This window comes from Zonotrichia albicollis, chromosome 3 (genome assembly GCF_047830755.1).
Source record: "Zonotrichia albicollis isolate bZonAlb1 chromosome 3, bZonAlb1.hap1, whole genome shotgun sequence".
In the NCBI taxonomy this organism is placed as follows: Eukaryota; Metazoa; Chordata; class Aves; order Passeriformes; family Passerellidae; genus Zonotrichia; species Zonotrichia albicollis.
In genome coordinates this window covers 100,176,259-100,199,366 of record NC_133821.1, presented here as the reverse complement: position 1 = coordinate 100,199,366, position 23,108 = coordinate 100,176,259, and the positions used below count along the sequence as shown (strand labels likewise).

The window sequence follows — 23,108 nt, the reverse complement described above, 5'->3', positions numbered from 1 at the left end:
TGCTGAGACCAAAGTTATGACTTGATAGAATTTCAGTTAGCTGAAAGTGGCATTTTTTTTCTTTAGTTACTAGCACTTTTATTTATTGTCTTCGCTTATTTTGCTTAGGGTTTTTATAAAAAGAACACGAACAACTGATATAAATGCAATATATCAATTCTGTTGTCCTTGACCTTTTCTTTGGTTCAAGAGTGACTTAGAAAGTAAAAGTGACCATAAATTATTATTTGGAAATAATAATTTGTTGGAAAAAAAAATAAAAATAACTCAGTAGACAGAATTGGTAATAGAGAGCTGATAGCCTTCTCAGGAACAGCTGGTAAGTATTGTTAAGTCTCAGAAATACCTACATCTAGAAAGATAAAAAGGCATAAGGGTTACTAATTATCTGCAGAGGTATATTTGGAATGCATTTATTCCTAGATAATATTTAGAAATGGATAAATTATAGAGCTACCATATTCTAATATGCTGTGATGGATGGGACCCTTCAGGATCATCAAGTCCAACTCCTAATCCTGCACAGGACACCCCAAGAATCACCATGTGCCCAAGAGCATTGTCCAGACACTTCTCAAACTCTGTCAGGCTGTGCTGTGACCACTGCCCTGGGGAGCTGTTCCAGTGCCCAACCACCCTCTGGGTAAAAAAACCTTATCCTAAACCTAAATCTCCCCTGGCACAGATTCAGGCCATTCCCTCAGTTCCTGTCACTGTCACCACAGAGCAGAGATCAGGGCCTGCCCTTTCTTGTCCCCTCACAAGGAGCTGTAACTGAGAGAGGTCTCCCCTCAGTCTCCTCCAGGCTGAACGGACCCAGTGACCTCAGCTGCTCCTCACACAGCTTCCCCTGCAGACCCTTCACCATCCTTGTGGCTCTCTCCCAGGACCAGCTGCAGTTATACTGGCTGCATTCGAGTAGATTGACCTGGAATATGCAGAAGTAGGGCAGGATTGTTGGAAACACTGATCTTGTAACCAGTCCTTTAGAGCTGATTCTTATATTTCTGCTGTCTCTCTTATTTTTTTTTTTAATTCTACTTCAGTGGCACCTGATTTTTGAAAAATTGAGTTACTCTTAAGAAAAATAATCAAAATTTAAAGTATGAATGAAAGAGGATGTGCAAGATCAGGGACTCTGTAAATTACTGACTGCATTATAAAATGTAATTGTCAGCTGTAAAATAACAATAATGTGTTTCTTCTGACCTATCTTGAATTAGATATTATTTTACATTTTTGTGACAGTGTGCCACTAAATCTACAGAAAATTAGCCATAACAGTGTACTTTAGGGACATTTTCTGTTTGAAAGGAGGTGGTATCATGGTGACTGTTAAAGAGATGTAAGCAGTTTAATGGAAATACATATCAAATCACACTCCAGTTAAGCTCAGTAATACAATCTAATATAATACTGTTTAGAAACCTTGATACCCACATGTATTAATTTTAAAATGGACATGCACTGAAAATTTAAATTTACAGTATTTCTAGGGAAATTCTCTTCCCCTGTGAAATTTATGGAGGAAGAATAACAGCAGTGTACTAGTGGTAGGTTACATTAACACATTTTGAATTAGAGAGCATGAAGATTTGCAGTTCTCCATTCAAATGCTGGAAACTTGTCTTTAATATTTTACATAGTTTCTACCTTATCAAGATAATATTTTTAATATATATCTTGAGACTATTTTACTATGATCTCTTTAATCATATATCATTACTAGACATGTTGTTAAACCAGAAACTGTATCTGTGTGAAATGAAATCAGCCTTGGCCCATTGCACTGTAAAGTCCTTAATCATTTTTTTCTGATGAGAGAGAAGAAAAAGAAGTATATATTTAGGTAAAAAAGCTTCATTTTTTTTTTTGTACCAACACAGGGATGTCATTTAGAAAGATATATTTTTTTACTGTGGTTTTCTCTTAATAAAGGAGACCCATGTCAGACCCACGTGGAAGTGTTCTTTAAATCAGTAAGTCCTCTGGTCTTACCTAAAAGTCACTTTTCTAAAGTAATTTTTCTAAACAGACTAGGATACAACTTTTTCATTATGAGTAAAGGGATCAAATGTCACAAGTGCACCTGTATGTTGAGCATGCTACAAATGCAAATACAAATTGAGGCCAGGAAAGAGTTTAGTCATGGAACAAATGTCAACTTTGAAAAGAAACATGTTAGCATTGTGCCTGTACATAGCTGCCCATCTGTCACAGTATTCCATGGTGTTACAGAATAAAATTTTCTGAGCATTACAGTGCCTTGAGAGTAATCATTAGTGAGCAACTATATCCTTGGAAATTCTTTGGGGGCTCATCCTAGATCTTTGCTGTCTTATTCATTCTGGATCCTGTCAGTAAAATGTGGAATACTTCAGTGGAAGGGGGCCTCTGGTGATAAAGTCTCTGGGTCTCATTATTGCAATTCCTTTTCAAATAAGCAAGGGAAAATCAATGGTAACACCTGATAATGCCTGGCAAGTCATTCTGTAGTTATTTCTCAGCATGAGGAACCATATATGTGTCCTTGGGACGTGGGCTGGTTTTAGTAGATTTCACATATACATGACAAAAACAAAGAAGAAAGTTAAAAAGATTTTTCCAAACAAGGTATACTAGAGGTTAGACTTGCTTGCATTTTAAAAGTGTATATTTCTACTTAGTTTTAGGTGTAGTTAGATGCTTCTTGGATCTTATATTCAGAGCTAAACAGAAATGCCTTACAGGAGCATGGGACGAGGATAAAACTCCATTTTTGTAAACAGTAAACTTAAGGTCTGTTTTCTAGATAGATTGGCTTTTATGATTTGTTTCGCTTTTATCTGCCAGAAGGTTTAACTCTGCTGCGAAGTTTCAGCCCCAGTACACAGTGTCACTGCCCTGAGCAAGCTGTTGTGCTTTTATGATGGCAGGGTGAAGCAGCAGGTTATTTATAGCTGACAAATCAGTGAAAAGTCACATTAACTGCTCTGAAAACTCCACATACAAATAAAAACTTGACCCCCAGCAAGCTGTCAGAGCAATTTCTGATCCTTTAGTTTAATCTTCCCTTTTGTGGATCATTGGGTAGGTAATAAAAGCATATGAGTGCAAAACAAGCCTGCTGACTAAACCCCTGCTTATTTACTGTGCTGCTTACTTTTGGATTTGGAGTGTAGCTAATAGTTTCAAAGGTTGCTACATATTTTTCTACTTTATCTTGCTCAAGTTACTAAGTGAAACAGGAAGTTAAAATGCATGTGAGAAATTTCTATTGCTCATAACTGCTATGTCATCTCTGTGAAAGGCAATCAGCATTACAGCCCAACGCTGGAACAGTGATGTTTATTTAAGAGGATTGGTGGCCAGAAATAAGCCACAGTGTCTAATCAGACACAGGCCCTGCCTGGGCAGCGAGCCACAGCGTTTATTGCGTGTGCATTTCTCATAAGCAAAATGGCTACGTACCGAGGCGGGTGCAAGTGAAGTCTGGAAGAAATTACAGTGGAAACAGCAGTTCTTAACTTTCTGAGGAGGATTTAAGTTTAAATATATGGGAATGAATGAAACTGTGTGGCTGTGAGTTACAGACTGCCAAATGGGGAATGTCTGTGGATGTGTGAGGGCTGAGAAGGAGGAACAGTGTTTAGATCCTGCCAAAGCTCCCTTAAGTCCAGATAAACATTCCCCTGGAAGAAAATATTTCAGAAGAAAAAGGAGAAAGAAATCAACCGAGGTGGGATCAGATTCAGTGCACGTTAAAGAAAATGAAGAAAAAAGACAGTGTGAAGTGGAGATTGCAGAAAACATCAAGATTCATCCCAAGGATGTGGGACTGGTCGACTTCCTCCCCGGGAGAGTGACAGTGGCTGGTAATGCTCTGCCTGTGAGTACAGACCTTTCGGTTGATATTGCTAAAGCAAAAGTTTTCTTGGGCGAAGCAAGGAGTGATTCTCTTTGTCGAGAGAGCTTTCATGGTGATAATCAGGGACGCGCCAAGTCTGATGAGACAGACACACAGTTAAAGGAACAAGACAAGAGCAATGCAGAGAAACACTGTGCATGGAAAAGGAAATGTTCACAGGATGATAACAGGAGAGAATTAGCATTCCTGAAGAAGCCCGGTGGTTTTTGTTATAGAAAAGGAACTACTTTGGATTCTTCTCTCCACATTTTAGGCAGACAACATGAAGAAGCTGAGTTAAACGTAACTTCTTGCAGAGTCATTGAAAATGTTCCAGAAAGCAGTAAATCTGAAAAGTTGTATCATTTTCTTTCTCAAAGTATAAGTGATCCGTTACTTGAACAAAAGAGGTTTTATCCTGGTGCTGTACTTTCCCATTTGCCAAAAGAAAAGGCATTATTTATCATTGCGCCAAACAGGAGCAAGGTAAATATTTTGATACAGTGCATTATCTTTGAAAGTTAGCTTAGAATAAATGTTTGAACAGTAATTTTTGTATTACAAAAATATCTTCACTATGCTGTGTATGAACCTTTTACCATGCTATGATACCATGGATATTTGTAGGACAGAACATATCACTTGATCTTTTTCAAAGGCTATGTAATAACTCTATACTTTAGGGCTATTGACATATTCTTGTCCTATTTTTCTGTATGTAGTTTGATTTGCTTCCCAGTTTAGGAAAGAGATTTTCATATCAAAATGTTGTTAGAAGTTGGAGTGAATTTTAGAGTTCTCATTCAGTATCTGCAGTAAGTTTTCTTACCACCAAGGAATATTTCTAATTTTCTTCAGTTATGACCAATAGGAACTGAAGAATGATAGAACTGTGTAGGCAGCTTGAAATAGAACAAGTGAACATTAATCCTTTTAATAGCAGTCTACACTTCTTTTAAAGGATCTTTCCTCCCAGACTGTCTAGATGAGCTATTAATATTAATTATTAAAATTCTATCTTCCTCTGAGGGTAGGATTATTTTCTTTTTACAATAAAAGAAACCAAAATACAATCTTAGTTGCAGAATAACTGAAGGAAAGCAAAGTTTTGGTAACCATGCTTACCAATTCAATCCATATTTCAGTTTTGCCCCACCCATCTTTGGGATAACTGAAGTCTGTACATGTGAGTCAAATGCTGATAGCAGGATCTGGTCCAAAATGGATCCCCCGTGCTCAGTGGGGACATCTGAGCTCTCAGTTGAGTGAGCAGAGGGAATGGGCATATGCCAGAGGCATTCTTTCCAGCAAACAGCTAACTAAATGTCTTTTGCTTATATAATTTACTTTTCTAACAGGAATCAAATAATACTTCGTCTGAGCTTAGTTTTTTAAACATAGATAACACACCCAATTATGACATGCAGTTCACAATAGTACAAATAACCTCGTAATACACACAGAGATCTTTGCCCTCCTTAATCTTAGCTGGAATTCAGGAACAGCTTAGGAATGTTCTTTGATTTGTACAAAACATCACCGCTGAGTAAGAGGGTATGAGGTTTTTTCAGCTAAGCATGGCTGCTTTTTCCTGAATAATGAAAGTAATGCCACTTCTAATACTGCTGCACTAATTACTCCAACCAGGTCTATACCTCTTGTTACCACAGAGCAAGGGAGAAAAAATAAGATTTCTGCTGGGCACCTACATCAACTGATATTGAGAAAACATTGCATAAAACTGACACATCAGGCTAAATGCCTCAGTTGCTAAAATCAGTTCAGTTCTCTTTCTCAACCCAAGATTCTCAGTATAAGTAATTTTAAGAACACCATGGTTTAATCTCTAAACAAAACCAGGAAAAACTGGATTTCAGACTTTAATTACTGTGCAAACTCTTAACCACTTTCCTTCTGATTGTTTTTGAGAACTGAAAAAGCATTTTAATGTCTTATATTTCTGTCTTTTTTATACTAAGTAAAGCTGGTATTTATAAGAGTTTGCTAAGGTCCTGTTATTGGCCTGAGCTAGCACAAAAATTTTGCAGTTAGCAATCTCAGCTTTACCATTTTCTTTACTGAAATAACAAAGATCAGCAGCCTTCCCTTACCTGTGCTGTAAGTACTCTCAGCTTACACAGTGCCTCAGATGTGGCTTGTAATTGAAAGCATGTTGACTTTTCAAACTGAGAAGCAGACACCAGAGCAAACTCATTGGTACAGTTAGATAATTTGCACTGTAACAGAGATACAACATTTTACCCTCTGAAACAGTATGGCCCCCTCTACTGAAATACAGTAGATTCTTGCTGGTGCATGGTTTCTTGTGCCTGTAAAAAAACTATGATTTTGTGTTCAAATATGAGCTACTTCATTACCTCTGTTTTCCTGATTACAGAGCTCAGCTTAGAGGAATTTGCTATTGTGTTGCTCTTGGTTACTCATTAATAGCTTTGAGAGAAAAGTTTCTTACTTTCTGCTGAAGCCTAATAAGCATTTCTCAGATCATGGTGTGGCCTGGAAGAGAGATAATACACCACCAGAATCATGCAACTCTAGCTCATTATATACTTTTGTGCAGTTTAGTGCATTATGTCAAGTTTAGTCTTGCTTTGAAACATTTAGAATTGGATGGAATCAGAGGGTAGACTTCTTACTATCTGTATGTCTTGCTCTTCTTCTGTTTGTGGTGTGAAAATGAATCACAGAAATCCAGCATCATTGTTGATCTCTTGGACAAGTCTTCTTCAGTCTGCTCTGCTCTTTGGGCTCCAAACAGCATCACTAAAATCAGTGCAAAGAGAAAGCTTGAGGCTTTTTGGTGTTTGGATTTTGTATACTGTGTGATGCAGGGGGAATTTACAGGCTGAGAAGAAGCATGTGCAGTAGCAGAAGTGAACATGTTCTCCCAGTTATAAGGAAGAGAGAGTATTTAGTGCCAGTTAAGACTTTGATCCTGAAATAGAAGGGCTGCATAGAGAATTACCTCTGTTACTTTTTCTTGCATAACTTTTAATTCAGGGGCTTTGAGATAATTTGGAGAACTGTATCCCTGGCAAACAACTGCTCAAACTCATGCAAATGCTGTAATTTGTTCTTTCCACGCATAAGGAACAAATGTGCTCTTCTTAAGCAGTTTATAGTGACCAAGTGATAGGCTTGTGGGATACAAAAGGTTCACACAAACTTTGCTTGGAAGGACTAAATTTTATGAGTAGAAGATTTGATTTCCCATAATTTATTTTCTGTTCTATCATTCTTAGTTTAATAGTTCTTCTGTTTTTCTCCTATGGGAAGTGATGTTAGAAATATTGATGATAATGCACAGTTGGTGGATAAGTATCTCTACTGTCCTTATGGGATTATCAAAGGAAAGATGGGATCTCTCTCTTACAACTTATTTTGTTTTGGTGGTATTTTGCTTGTTAAGAAGTTTTAACTTAATAGGGCACCTTGCAAACTAGAGCCCATATTTGTAGGTATAATTAAATATAACCATTTGACTCACCATTTCACTTAGAGTATTTCTAATTCTAAAATACTATTTCAGTGTTTATTTAAAAGTCTGAAATGTTAGCCTTGAAAAGTGAAATACTTTATTTAGAGAACAGAAGTGCTCAGGCTGTTTCAGGTCTCAGGCTGATGTAAATGTTCCTTAACCTGTAGGGAAATGAGCTACCCCTATGAGTGAAAAGCCTTTTCCTTACTCTTCAGATGGCTAACTAGCATGCTTGGAAGATTTTGGATCAAAAACCTGTTGATCTTCATGTAATAAACTGAATTAATGTTTTAGCCAACCAAAATTTCAATTGTGAGCTTCCCTAATAGTCATGTCCAGAGTAAAAATTCTCCTTGTGTTTGTGTCCATGACTAAAATGTTTATATCTAACACCAGATACTAGTACAGTCTTCAGAAGTTACCTTGATGTTTGAAATTACTTGTTTCCAGAGGAATCTAATGTGCACTCAAACATGCTGTGTTTGCACTCTCTGCAGTCTGAAGTGCACGGATCCATCCCTGCTCAATTAACCGTGAAGGAGGCTGAGGGTTTGAACTCAGCAGTAAGGAAGGGCCATTAGCAAATTGCATTTTAGCGTGTTCATGTTAGAGTATATTAAAAAACCTGGTTATTAAAGATTATAGTAAATAATAATTGACAGAGGACTTTCTGAAAATGACAGAGAAAAAATATAGGTTTGGGTTTGTTGGTTGTTTTTTTTTTTGCTGGACATCTGGCACTTGGGGATGACATCATCTCTTTCAGAAGCGTTGTCCGGATAAGCAGTATATGGTTGACTTCATTTACATTGTGATCTGGTTGTTCTCTGATGAATAGAAACTAAAGCTACTGAAAAAACATTTAGTTTGCTTTCTTGCTTTGAAATACCAAACAATAAAGCTAACCCACAGAAAAATCTTGTATTACAGCTGAGTTCCCTAGATTTTTACAAGAAAACTTTCAAAGTGGATTACAAGTTGGTCTTTTGCCACATTGTATTTTCTGTTGTCTTTACAGACACGACTCATCCCATCTGTATTTCATTTAGTAAATAGTCTTTGCAGGATTTTGATACCTAGAAAGTTACAAATGATCACAGTTCTCTACTGTGTTTTGAATGGAAAAAAACAGGGTTTTTTTTTTCCCCTTCTGTTTGATCTTAAAAATGTGCTGAAGCTGGAGACAATAGAATGGAAAAAATGTTGTCAGGTTATTTAGGGGCTGGTTGAACAGTTAAAATGGTTTTGCTTTCTAGCATTGGTGTTTGTATTTTTCCCTTACATAGATCCAGCAGATACCATGGCCTGTGATAGGTATCTGAAGGACCGCATTCTCAACTTGTGATTTTGGGGTTACTTGAATAGAAAGTAATGTAGTTTTTTTCCCCTACATTAAGTTTATTTATAATTTACTGTATAGGTGTAAATGCTCATCATTCTCTGAAAGTATGAGAGATGGTAAAACAGAAATTGCAGTGAGCTCCATTGCTGTGACATCTCTAAGGGTCTTCCTCTAGTTCCCTGCTTCCCAGTGCTTCCCACCATGTCTTAGGCCATGACATAGCAACATCTGTAGACAAGCTATACATCATTATTTACACTGTGATTTTGTGGCTTTAATGTGAGAAAACCCCATAACTTCCAGCCCAGCCTGTTGGAATTCCCCCTGTCAGAGCCCAGACAGAAAGTATCTTGGGTGCCAAGATTCTGAGGCTGGGAGAAGTTGTTATGACCATCCCATCTGACCTCATGGGTGTAGCTGCCTGGTTTATGCTAGAACAGGATTTCTGGAATTGGCACAGCTCAATTTCCAGCTCTTTGCAGCAAACTCAAGCACCCAGAGCTGTTTGTGGGCAGGCCTTCCCTGAGCTGTGGCCTCAGGCTGGCTCTGGAGCCAGAGCCCCCCTGTGATCTGCAGCACTGGGTGTGTGCCCGTGGGGAGCAGCCTCCTCCAGGGGTGCTCACTGGGGTGCCTGCTGTCTATTCCCAAGCTGTGGCATTGCCTCAAGCCCCTTTGACTCTGCCCAAGCAGCTCTGCCTGCTCTGTGTAATGGCTGAGCTACATATGCAGGTTGTTATACAGTGACTTGTGGTACAGGGGTTCCTATGTAGTTCATAATAACACCTTATATTGTCTCTTGTTAGGATAAGTGGTAAAAGGCAGTCACTTAAAAAAATGAAAACATTGCTATAGCACTTCCTTTGTCAAGACACATCTTATTTTTCTTCTTTTTTAGAGTTTACCTTTACATTGAGTACAATTTCTGTAACATGAGGTACAAACAATACATGTGCAAATTAGGGAAAAGTCTGCTTCATATTTATGCTGTGGTAATTTTCCAAGGAAACTGACTGAACTTCATTAAGGGATGATCTAATGTACTATAAAGTAGTATTTGAATGTAAAATTCCCAATACTTTCCTGCTTTCCCTGATAAGGAGTTGATAATCCTTAGATAAAACACTTGAAAACTGAACCTTCTTGATCAGACAAAATTTCTATTTATAATCCTTCAGTCTTTTAGTCCTAAAATTAAAATTCCTAAAATACTTCTCAGAAAATTTTGTCTTAAAACTGTTGTTATTAGTTTTCACTCAGAATGACTGTTTTGTTACTGAATTCCAGGACATGTACTATAAATCAATTTTTTTCAAGAGAGGAATTTCATAGCTGTGAATAATATAAATATGGTTGTTGTATGACTATATACATATAAATATATTGCAATTTATATACACTTATATAGCATTTTTACATAATTGGTGTCATACATAAAAATAGATTGTATTATCAGCATAAATAAACAGTTAAGTATTTTGCATGATGCAATAGTATTATGTTGTACCCAGAAATTAAGAGACTGAGAACTGGCTAACTGAAGAAAACTGAATTTTGTATTTCACATTGAAGATACTAAGAGTGCATAAGGATAAGGCATGAAAGAATATTAATACAGTACCTGAATAATAATTGTATTCATGTATGCAGATACCAGACAATAAATTCTCCAGCAATGCAGATTGATTTTTCTGTAGTATTTTAAACATTCTTATAGATTAGATGTAACTTTAATTTTAACATTGACTGTGTTTTAGATATCTGATATCCATGTTACTGGGGAGTCAGAGGACATGTCTGCTAAAGAGAGACTGCTCCTGTGGTCACAGCAAACAACAGAGGGTTATGCTGGAGTACGTTGTGAAAATTTCACTACCTGCTGGCGCGATGGAAGGTTATTTAATGCCATCATTCATAAATACAGGCAAGTACTCTGTTTGCTCCCTTGAAAAATGTTAATTACTGCATTTTAATATACAAAGAGAGAGGGCTCTATGGTTTATGCTGTAATAGAACTGCAGCTGTGGAGATGACACTGACTCTTCCTTGGTGATTTCCTGCTCCTTGCAGCCAGAGGATGCTTTGTTAACATTTCCATGTCCCTCCTTCCTCAGAGAAGTATTTCCAGAAATCCTGTACATCTTTCATAGGACATGTTCAAGCTGCTAGGAAGCATGTTTTCAGAATTCAGTCTTCTCCACAGTCCTTTTTTGTCATACTGATGTTTAAGTGTAGGCAGGGCAGAGGCAGAACTGATCACCAAAGTCCAAAACTGCGCTGCTGGTGAAAGCCGTCAATTACTGTATGACTGTATGATATGTCTGAGATCCCTGTCCTTTTCCTTGTATGAATTTACCCTTGGATGGCCCTGGAGTGTAGAGCTTCTTCAGTGTTTATGTATAGAGCCCAGACCTACTCTGAGATGCATTTCCTGTAAAAAGGTATTCTCATGGAAAATGTGACCAGCTGGCTTGAATGTTCTCAGTCTGAGAAGGGATTTGTGCTTATGTAACCACACTCTTACAAAGTTAAGCAGACATTGTAGAGTCACTGGTGGCTGTGACCATGTTGTGACCAGAGACTAAAGGTACAGGATGTTGACTTGAAATGCAGCTGAAAGTGTCTACTGACAGGAGAGGATTTCTGATTCTGGATTCTAAGTGAGAATAGGTCTCTCTTGACAAAGCTGACTTTGGCATCAAGCTTGTCAGAGATTTAATCATTGATCTCCTCACTGTTCTCTCTTGGTTGGTGATGTGACTTTATTGTTATTTTATTGGTTCCTGAATTGACTAAGAAGGTTTGTGTCTTAGAGGACCACGTGGGAGAGTATTCTTCCTGCTGGGTTAATCAGTGTGTACTAACTTGTCCTTCACTGCATGAGGTTTTCTGGATTTATCATAGCATGTGTAGTTTGTACTCTATGCCCTGGAGCATGTAATAAGGAAGTTTAAGGGTACATGATTTCATTGGTATAATTTGAAGGAGTGTCCCCAGTAAAGGCAAATTTGTTTTTTTTTCCTTTCACATCCAGTGAACAGAGCCTGGAGTAGATTATTTTGTTTTTGGATTTCCTCTTGTGGGATCACTTGGCCCACCACAGAAGGAGGTCTAGGTTGACACAACATACATGTGATCCTTATGGGGACTAGGACACTAAAGTAAAATGGGAGACAGGTGCAGCCTTTTTCACAGGCTGTGTATAAAGGCTGCAAACATCATGCACCGTGCTCCCAGTCCCTGAGAAGCTGGCTGTGGCAGTGCATAATTTCGTGGTAAAACAAAGCTGCGTCTCAGTCAATGAGGTTGTTTTCTGACATGCTTCTGTTCTGGGTAGCTGGTCAGGGAGGAGGTGCATGCCAGCAAGAAAGTCTCTTTTAGTAACATTGGCAAGACAAAAGGAAATAGCTGGCAGAAGACAAGGCTGTTTTACTTGGGACAGAACAACCAAAGGAATGAACACAGCACAGGCAAGTATTTGAAAAAATAAACAATATGAAAGCTACAGAGGGATTGGACAGGGAAAAAAAGGAAGGAACTTAATGAGATGAGTAATGGAAAATATTTCCCAGAGCTTCTTCAGAACCTTGTATCTCTTGCATACAGCAGTGTAGACTTAACTGCTCAAGCAACTGGTAATTATGGTACAGACCAGTTAATAAATAATGAAAAAACTTGAATTCTGTCCTCCAGCTGTGCAAATGTTAATACCTTGGGATATGACTGAATTGCTTTGTTGGATGAGGGTTCTGGCATTACCCTGTGAGTTTCATTCACAGTGTTTCAGCAGGGAAGAACAGGCACCTTTGACTCCAGTCTGTTGCACAAAGCAATTGATTCAGTGACTGGGGAGCAGAGTCCCCATTTTGTGTGCTTCTGTGCCAGTTTCCTTTGAGCTTAACTTCTGTCTGTAAACATAACTTCACTTAAGGATTTTGTCCTTCCCAGGAATGTTTACCAACCTTATCTAATGTGTTTTTGCTGTGAGAAGTTACAGGTTGTTGGATTCCGTCTCAAATGGAATGAGAGTGAGATTCTTCTGCTGATTTCAATGAGTTTCTATGTTTCTTTCCTTTTTTGTTTTGTACCGTTAAAACAGAGAGAAGAATTTCCAGCTATTGCTCACAAGAGAGGAATGATCTTCCCAAACAGTCATCTGTTATTTTTAACTATATTGCTTTACTCCAGAGACCTCTTTTAATGCTTCATTTGTCTTCTGAGCAATAAGTAGGTTAAACACTAAAAGATCTGCACAGTTCTGGCCGTGATTCTCCATTTGCTCTGTTTATCTGTTTTAGTGGCTCCCAGTTTGTGGATCACAGGTGGTGTCAGGAGCTGGTCTGAGCATCCTGTGGGTGCTGCCAGCTGGTGTGCTCCACCAGGCTGGATGACCACGTGGTGTTCCACAGTGGCAGCACCATGGTCCCACCACCCCACAGCCCAAGCAGGCGCATGAGTCCATCACGATCCCTACAGTCAGTGGTCCATGAGACAGGGAGACGTCACTGTCCAGTTCCAGGTGACAGGATAGGAGTGGCAGGTCATAATTACCTCCTCTCCAGTCATACATTTTTTTAAATGGCAAGTACATACCAGCTTCTAGACTTCAGGAGATTGCTGAAGCTGTGAAGGGCTGGGCGAGGAGCTGGGCTGTGACTCAGCTCCAGCAGGCAGGGAGCCTCTCCCTTCAGCAGAACTGGCAGCCTGCCCTCTCATAATGGCAGGTTAGAATTGTTCCTTTTGTTTTTCCCTCTTGACAGAAGATCTTAGCACCTTTTCATGCAAGCAAGCTGAGATTTGTGGTGCAGAACTGCAGGAATAGTGCATGGATATGCCATGTCTCCCTGCTCCCCCAGGAAGCATGGGAGATACTCCATAAGGCTGGGATTTCCCTGTCACCACTGTCATACCCACTGCAGCATCTTGGTGGCCCAGTGGGTGACCCAGGTTCCTCCCTGCACCCACAGCTGTGCTGGCAGGGCTCCACTTGCAGTGTCAGGCCGGGATGTGGGCAGTGTAAGGTGCTGGAGCTCACACACTGGAGTCATTCACCCTCTCTCCTGAGCAAATGCAGGGTATTTGTTTTCTGTCCCCTTGAGCAATGAGGGTTAGGTTGTCAGAGCTTCTCATAAAGGCCTTCAGTTACTTTCTCTCTCACTTCTATTAGGAGTATGAATGACTTGCCAGTGGTTTTGTAGTGCCCTTTAAATCAAGGAAAGTAATTTTATGAATAATGGAAATGAGAGGGGAAAATTTCTTTATTTGAGGTACTTGAATCCATATACCACTTGATTTTTTTTCCCAACACCAAATGTAGAAAAAAGTAATTTTTTTCTATGTGAGAAGATTCCTTACATTTTCAGCAGTTTGCAGTGGTCCATGTTTACAGGGAAAGATTGGAGATTACTTGGCTGAAATTTTGTAGAGTATAGAAAGTTTCCATTTACATCCTGTACATGGTTAAATCCCTGGGAACAGGGCTTCACACTGACCTCAAGAACTGCCTTGGTGGGGGCTCCATTGCAGGCCCTGGAGTTTGGTTTAATTATAGAATCACAGAATGGTTTGGGTTGGAAGGGACCTTAAAGATCACCGAGTTCCAACCTCCCTGCCATGGACAGGGACAGCTCCCACCTGACCAGGCTGCTCAGAGCCCCATCCAGCCTGGCCTTGAGCACTGCCAGGGTTGGGGCACCCACAGCTCTGGGCCGTGTGTTCCAGTGCCTCATCACCCTCACAGAAAGGAATTTCTTCCTAATATCAAATTAAATCCTAATATCTTCCTAATATCAAATTAAAACGTGGATTCCTGGCACAATTGGACCTATATCTACCCTTTGACCCCATAACTAAACCTGCTCTGTTCTGTGGGAATTCTTGTCCTTACGCAGACCAAATCAAATGATAACATTAAAAAGTGTGTTTTAATACTGGACATTACCAGATTTGTATTTGTATTTAAATATATAAGACATGACACTGTTTTTGAACCTCCACAATTTTCTTCAGATATGTGGTCAGGCCTTTAGAGAAAGCTACAGATACACCCAAGAGATTTAAGACTATTCTGTATGTCTCATCTGTTATATCATTTGCCTTTTATAGCTTAATTTTTCATTGAACATGTATGTTGTTTTATTCAATATGTTCTGATGGAAAAAATCTGGCTTCAGTTAGTTTCAAAATTACATGATGTTTCTTCTGTGCCATCACATAGTATGCAGCGAAAACCTGTAAGCCAGACTTTGAAGCTGGAGGCAGACTTTAATCAGGGTGTAATGCCCAGATTTTTCTGAGATACTACCACCTACACCCTGGAATCTTCATTCTGCAGCATTATCATGTTAAGTGTTTCTAGTCTATGCTGTTTTGGGTAAATGCTCAATTTCTCAAATTTTTTGGGTTTTTTTAAAATTTTTTTTTGGTTTGTTGCTGGGTTGTTTTTTTTTTCTTAGTTTTTTTTTCTTAGTTTTTTTTTCTTCTTTTTTTCTGTACATGCCTTTTGACCAGAAATAAGAAACACTAATTTTTAGAAGTGTATCCTAGTTATATCCCCCATATATAGAAAGTTTTTTTCTATAGAGAGTGAAAGCTGCTCTTATTTCAGTAGGAGTCATATGTCAGATGGGGAGCTAGTAATCTATATTGTAGATCTACATTGCACTTGGTACTTACATTTATTTTACAGCAAATTCAGATAAAAGGTTATACCAAAGTAGCCAACCTATTGTTTTGATCTCAGACTGCCCTGGACCTTTAGTACATAAGAACTACAGGAATTTTCAGTTAAAAAGTGTCTAAAATGGAATTTAAGAAATAATAAAAATAATAGCTGTAACATTTACAGTTGGCTGGCACCTGTAGGTGCTCCATCAAGGGCAATGACTGTTGATATTCAGAAAACAGACATGGTCACAGACTCATCTTATTTTCTAGAGAAAAAAGATGAAGTATAGATGATAGGATCAGATTAATATCAGACATGTATGTTTTTTGTAAAAATACTCCTTTACACATTTTATTTTTGTATTCTCACAGCTTTTACAGTAGAGACTTAATTTTGATTTTAGCATTTACAAAAGCGATTCCAGCAAAAGCATTATGTTCTTTTGTAACTAGATAGTAGCATTTAATGAGTAGCTTCAGTGGTGCCTGGATGGTGAAAAATAGCATCTGTTCAGGAAGCCCTGCAAGCTCAGTTCCCAGATAAAGACACATTTTTAAAGTTCTAGTCTCAGGTGTTAGGTCTGTTCTAGTAAATGAAGTGGGTCCAGCCCCTGCTTTCCAGCCCTGAGGGTAAGTGGTACAGCAGGGCTTGGTGTGCTTGGCTGAGCTCTCCCTCTGCCCCCAGACAGGGAGCAGCTCCTTTGGAGCTCTCCTGGGCCAGGGCTGCCCTGGAGCTGGGCTCACGTGTTGCCTGGCAGACTGTGCCCCCACTCACGATGGGCACAGCCACGCCACGGGAAGGACTAGGAGCTAATGCCATGGGCCCTTGTCTGCCTTTGTGCACCCAGACAGGTGCAGCTGTGTCTGGACCTCCAGGTGAAAAGGGATAAAATGTGTTCAGGTCAGGCAGCAGTGTAACAAGCAAGCAGGACTGTAGTGTACACGTGAAAGGTTTAAGACAAGAAAACAAGTGAAGTTATTTCATTTAATGCTGTTCCAACCCTTGCCAAGGCCACATGCAGACAGTTTCTATAAACTTTGGCACCACCTAGCAAGGATTAGAAATGCTACAAACAGGGAAGGTGGTGATAGAGTTAAAAGGGGTACATTTTGAGCACAATAAAAATGTTTTTACTGTATTAAAGAATTTCTGTTAAAGAAATGCAGGGATCTGATGCAGAGGAGCCTTTGTTACTGCTAAACTTTGTGCAAGACCTCAATGAGACCTTAAAAATACAAAGCCTGTGGTTTTAAGCTGCATTCAGTGTAGAGAGTGAGTGAGGAGATGGCTACTGTTCCCAGACAACAGAGGCTAACAGTGAATGCAGCATGGAAGAAGTTTATGTACACTGGGTGCTTTATGTGGGAGGAAGAGGAATAGCAGCTGCAGTGTGTTCCCAGAGGAAGCAGCAATGTAGCAGGTCCATAAATGCTAGATCAAGTGAGACAAATTTTCCAGGGTCAAAGTGCTTTGCTTTTGAAATGTTGCTATCATAACTCAGTATGCTTTCAGAATTACACCGTGGATGTTTTTCTGAGTGTGGTATAGCATGGAGCAAGCTAGATTGATGCCTGCTAAATGACTGCTCTGGTTTGGAACAAGCTGTTTCAGCCTTACCCAGGATGATTTGCTGTGTATATATAGTTGGTTGAACACTAAGCTCCTGGCCAGCAGTGCATGTGGCATCCCTCTGATGTTAAAACATGTTGCAACCACTCAGGTACTGACTTGAATACATTCCTTAAGGGGAGGGATAATGATGCCTCAATTTGCAGAAACATGTTGAGCACCCTTGGGGAATGAATGAGAAAGAAACTAAATATTACACAGTGTCAAGCCTTAAAATGCTAGGGGATAAGTTTTAAATAAAGAGATTAGTTGGGTTTGCTGGTTTTGGCTTGCTGTTTTGTGACTTGTACTTTTTTGTAACCCAGCTTTAACAGAAAGAAAATGTGACATTGGTTGTGTTGCACCCCTATTTCCATGCACCTCATGGTGTGGTTCCTACTATTTTCAACAGAATTTGTTGTGTAGAATAAATGAACTTGGTGTTGAGAATTGGCAATTTGGGAAAACATAAACTGCATTTAGGATGCTTAAAAATATTGACATGTTTTTAATATTACTTGCCTGAGTATATTTCTAATGGATTTACAAATAGCAAGTTACCTAACCTGGAGCTTAATTGGATGTACTCAGAAGAATTCTGTGATGGCTCTTGGTAAAGACTGTATTAAAATAGTACCAGCAGCATGCCTGCAATTTCAGCATCTTGTGTTGCGGTCGTGGTTAGCCTTAGTGGGCATTAGATGGATGACTTCCAGTCAGTTGGGTTGATTAATTTCAGACCTGGGCTTGAAATTATCTCTGTGCATATTGTGCTGAATCCTACTGCTAAGAACAAATGAATAACAGTTTTGTTTTTGCTGTAACTCAGAAAAAAACCCAATCTGGGATGAAATCAAGGCTTTTTTTCTTATCATTTTAATGGGAACAAAACATAAACTAACAATTTGCATTGAAAGGCCAGGTTTTTTTAATTGGGGGTTCATGTGTTTTGTAGTCTTGCATCAGCAAAGACCAGGACACTTAAGAGTGTCAGAAGTCTTAATGCAAAAGGATGTGGTGTCTGAGCAGTGGGGGCCTATGTGCCAGTGATAAATCACATAGGGAAATGTTTGGTCTTCAGGGAATGCCTTTGGCAAATTTGTGGCACTTGGAGAAATGGTTGTCTCCAAGACAGGACAAGGAGCCTTTGGGAAATTGCTTGAACTCTTTACAGTACCTCACCATTCTTCCTCATTGGTAACTGGGAAGCCATTCTGTCAATTAGCCACTGCTGTGGTCTGGAGGGCATGTTCTCAGGATGCAGAACAGAAAAACATTTTACTTGGGTTTCTTCATGGTCTTTTTGGTATTCGCAGTTAAAGTACATTGTTATGATTATTTTTGTGGATTGTGTGGTGTTGAGGTGATGAGTTACGAGCCTTATTCCCATTTAAATTTTATCATAGCCAAAAATTGCTGAAGCTGCTGTACCATTACTGGTTTTGTAATGATGGAAACAAGTCAGAGAGTGTAAAAACTGATTTTAATGCTAGTGAAAGGACTAACAGATCCTTTCTAGTTTCATTCATGTTTGTACTGAGTTTGAAACCTGCATTGCAAACTTACTGCCAAGTTGTGATTAGGGTTTGTTTTGCATGGCTAAAGATGAACTCCACATTTAACTAAAAGATCTTTGACATTGCAATGCCACAATTGTGTATTTACCTAAATTTTAATTGGTATGGCAAGTTTCAGGTAAAGTTTTGCAAAGGTAGAACAGGCAGCTTCATTAGGTTTGATAAATTCAGTGCTTGTCAATTCAAGGACATGCACAATAGAAGGAATTACCTGAGTTAGCTCTGTATGTTGTTAGGGGATTAATTAATGTTAGGGCACCTGACAGCTTTTGCTTTCCTCATTTTAAGTGCAGTCAAAATATTAATTTTTTTCTGTGGGAAGTTTTGATATAATATGTTGGGATGTCTGAAGAATAGACATGCATCTGTAAATAGTGTGCCCTTGTTATACTGTCCATTGCAATTGGTTTTTTCAGTTTTATTCATCATATCTGAAAATTTAGATAAAAAATTATGAAGAAATAAGCAAAGGAGAGCTGAAGGGTTCAGATCACATGAGAATTTTTCAGCTCCCAAGGAAATAAAAAGATGTTTTTGTTCATCTTTATAAAGGGGCATTGAGTGAAATCTATAGAGGTACATAAAATCATGTAGTGCAGGCTTTCCTGTCATATCAATGGAAGAGGACAAACCAAAAAGGATAAAAGGCACAATGATCAAATTAACAGAGTATGTAACTGAGGCTGGGGACCTGTGGAGATTTAGAAAAGATTTTGCCACATACTTGAACAAACAATATGCAGAGCTGCATGCAGCAGCATGCTTTTTTGTTTATCACAGTTGTAAGGATAAAGCTTTCCTACAGTGACAGTTTTATAATTGAAATCTTTGATTTTCTCTGAATTCTAGACTGTTGCCTAACTTCAGTGACATCACAGCTCAGCTTCACCCAGTGGTTTGATTCATTGGGGTAACTTTTTTTATCACCATATCATGTGTGAATCTAGAGCTTCTGGATGTGGGGGAAGTCTGGGGTGTAATAGAAGATGGTGTTCACTCAGAGTTGACATTTTATGTCCTTTCCTTGGCATGGGGTTTTTGACACCAGGGAACCTGGTACAGGACCTTGTGCTGTATGTCCACATGGTGGTCCTTAATTGTGATGATGGAAGAGACCTGTACCTCCCTAATGCCACAAAGTCAAACGTCCTTGACATTCTTGAGCAGAAACTCTCCTTTTTCTCTTCTCTAAGTGATCGGACTATCCCTGAAAAAAACCAGGAAAATGTGGCAGACATATGTACTAGCAAAGGGCGCCTCTGACACTGGGATTTGCTCTCCTGGTCATGGCTGTGTGTGAGCACTGCAAACGTGGGGAACCAAGAAAAGTGTGTGGGGCACAAAGAACGGGATGGGGGAGCTCAAGTCCAGCCATCATTCCAACTGTGTTATTGCCTCAGTCTTTCTGAAGCAGGTTCTTTGACAAGCTGTTTTGAGCAGGGCTTAGGTTTGTACCTGATGTGGGGACAAATTGTTTAGTAAGTTCTAAAACAGTGACTCTACATATAAATGGCTGTAAACACGTTGGTATTTTTATAACTTTGTTAAGAGATAGGCAAATGGTAGGCCTAATTATATAGGTTAAATAATATATTTTGCTTCATCATCTCATTTATAGAGTTCCTGGGAAAGTAACAGGAGATGCATATTTGAAAAGATAGAGCTAAAATTTCAGTTTTGCATTAATTATTTTTTGTTTTTGCTTTGCAATGTTTCTGTTATTAATCAAAATCTCTAGAATTGATGATTTTTTTTTGTTTGTTTTTAATATTTTTGTCTATGACTGTGTATTCTGGCGTGGTCTTTCATTTGTTCTAGTACTCCTTCCATCCCTAATAAAGGCATGAGTCTTTCTCATTTTTCTGTGAACAATGAAACACCCGTCCTTTTCATTTTTCTCTGAACAATGAAAAAAATAAGTTTAACTTCTGTAAGCATTTTCCAATTACAGCAGTGGAAAAGCTAATTGGACTGTAGTGACATGGTACACTTCACTCTGCATCTTCAGTCATGTTTTTTTGAGTTCTGCTTGAAAGTCTCTCTGTTAGTGTTTCAACTAAATATAAGCCAAGAATGAAATATCCTTTAATATCAGGTTATTACTCAGGCAGCATGCAGAGTTTTGACTGAGAAAGAATTGTGGAGATTAAACAGTTTAGATGGTTCATGTAAATAACTTCAGACTTCTCAGCCTTCTGAATGCATTAACAGAATTTTCACGTGGAATATTACTCTGATATATATGTTTTAGTGAAGCTTAACATTGTTGTAACTTGAGCAAGTGTCATCCCACAAGAGTGAGGAGAAGGATGTGCTTTCTTCATCATTGACTGGGAAAATAAATTTTAATTAAACATCTTTTTCTGGTTTGAGGTATAAAATCCCCTTCAAATATAATATTTTATTTTAATGGGCAAATATTATAGCTGCTAATTTGGATCTTAAACTATTTGCTAGGTATTAAGTTCTGGCAATGGGAAAATCTACATGTACCTAATGTTATTTAGAATGTACAACTCTGATTTCAAGGAGTCTTTGCAGACCAGAAGTATCTGCTGTTATTCAGATACTGCTCTCTTCCCTCTCTTTGTGGTACTAGGTATTGTTTTCTTGAATTTATCATAACTTTGTTAGCTTCCTAATTCATGTTGTATTACTTACACTTTTTTCCCCATTATTTCTGATACAAATTGTATCTAATTTCTAACACCTACACTAAGATCTGAAATGGCAGCAGCAAATTTTTAATAAATTAAATGATTAATGGCTCTTAATGTGGAAGCCAAACCCTTTGACTTAGGTGTGGCTGCAGCAGAAGCATCTTCTTTGCATGGAATGTTCGAACTTGACTGGTGTTTGGGATGTTTATGTGTGTTTTCATGGCAAGGCCCCAGCCCACTGAAAAATCTGCCATAAGATGACTCACAATATTATGACAGAAGGTAGAGTCATTGTATGTTACTTAAAGGGCATTTAGTTTAATTTGGTCTTGATTATGCATAGAACTACTTAATAATGCTATGCAAATTGGTATAAAATTTATTTATAATACATTACAAATAACTTCTACAAAACTCATATATTTGCTTTATAGCCTTAAAAAAGGGAATATTTTCCATGATGGACAATGCTTTTAAAGTGTTTGCTTCAACTATGGCAATTAATGTATTAGGGGATACTCATCACAATTGCAATTTCAACAGTTATTTTGAGTCAGTGGCCAGGTATCTCTGCAACCTTACAGCAAGTAAAAATGGCATTTACTTATATTTAAAATTGCAAAAAGTCCCCACTATTAAACAAAAGGAACAATATGTCAATCAGTGATTTTTGGATGATGAGCTGTGTTTTTTGGATGCACTTTTCTCAGGCTAAAAAAGTCGTTTACTGAGCTCTGGGAGGTAAACTCCTTTCCCTGTGGATTTGCAGTACATCCCTCTATTACTTGTGAAGAGGAAAGGGTGATCTGCAGAGGGGGAGGCCCCCAAAGCCAGGCAGCATCACCTTGCTGTGCCTCAGGCCAGGTGCTTTTGCATTCAGGGGGTGATGCTTGTCCTTTCCGTTTCATAAGCCAGCAGTGGACTCATTCTCCATCAGCTGTGGAGCCTTCTGGCTGCTTTAAAGAACCAAAGACATGCACTACCAAGACAGGCATGAATGCCATCTTCTGTAGTATTTTCTCATAGCCCAAGACTTTAGATAAATATAGACCAGTTAATCTAGTTCAGTATACTGTGTGCTAAGTGTATAATTAACTGGAAATGGCAGTATTAGTATTCATTGCAATTTTCCCTTGTTCTTAAAGGGAGCTGTAATATAATCCAATGCTGGTAGGAATTTCAGGGATGGGAAATTGTGTTTAAAAGATGGGGTGGTGAAGCTGCAGCACTGATGTAAAATGATTTATTATAGAAGAGCAGTTGTTTTTATTGATTTCATTACCTGTGTCTCAGTGAGAACCGTGTTACCTCTTCGACTGAATGAAAGCTTTATTCTAATGAGATTATTGTGTTAGTGTCTCTGCAGCTTGCAGCTCGTTTTCTGGGAATAGTCAGGGCTTTTACAACATGTTCTTTCATGTTCTGAGAGTTGGCAGTCAGGCAGTGCAAGTGATTATTCTTGGGACATTTTTATCAAATGAGAAACAAATGTAAAGAAGGCAGGAGGAGAAGAAAATACCCTAAGCAACAGTGTTACACTTACAAAAACCTGATTCTCATGTCAGAACTGCTGTTAAAGCAATCTTTATTACTCATACCATCTCTATTATTGTGGCTGAAACAGGAGATGGGGGTGCTCAGTTTTCTTTTCTAGTATTGTCTTTTATTTTTCATGGTTTTTCTGCGCTGCTGAGAGCGACGGCTGATATTGGTTTCATTGCATTGTTTTCCTTGCACTGAAATTCAGAGGAGAGCAGCGTGAGCTTGATCATACTCCCACTGAGCATATTGGAAGTGGAAAGCCCCGCTGCCTCAGGAGGATTATATTGCACTGCTTACATTTTGTTATTATTAAATGTTCTTTCAAGGCAT

The 23,108-nt window shown here is 38.7% G+C and overlaps 1 protein-coding gene across 31 annotated transcripts in view; it reads left to right on the top strand.

Moving 5' to 3' along the window:
• Window positions 1–23,108, top strand: part of DST (dystonin) — a 287,930-nt gene that overhangs the window by 118,676 nt on the left and 146,146 nt on the right. For 30 of the 31 annotated variants that reach the window (XM_005485986.3, XM_074538248.1, XM_074538255.1 and 27 more), the window contains one exon: window positions 10,482–10,648. In XM_005485986.3, the coding sequence (XP_005486043.2) occupies window positions 10,482–10,648 (167 nt within the window). Of the gene's footprint in view, window positions 1–3,411; window positions 3,869–10,481; window positions 10,649–23,108 lie in introns of those variants that run through there. The other variant, XM_074538245.1, reaches the window with a different exon arrangement.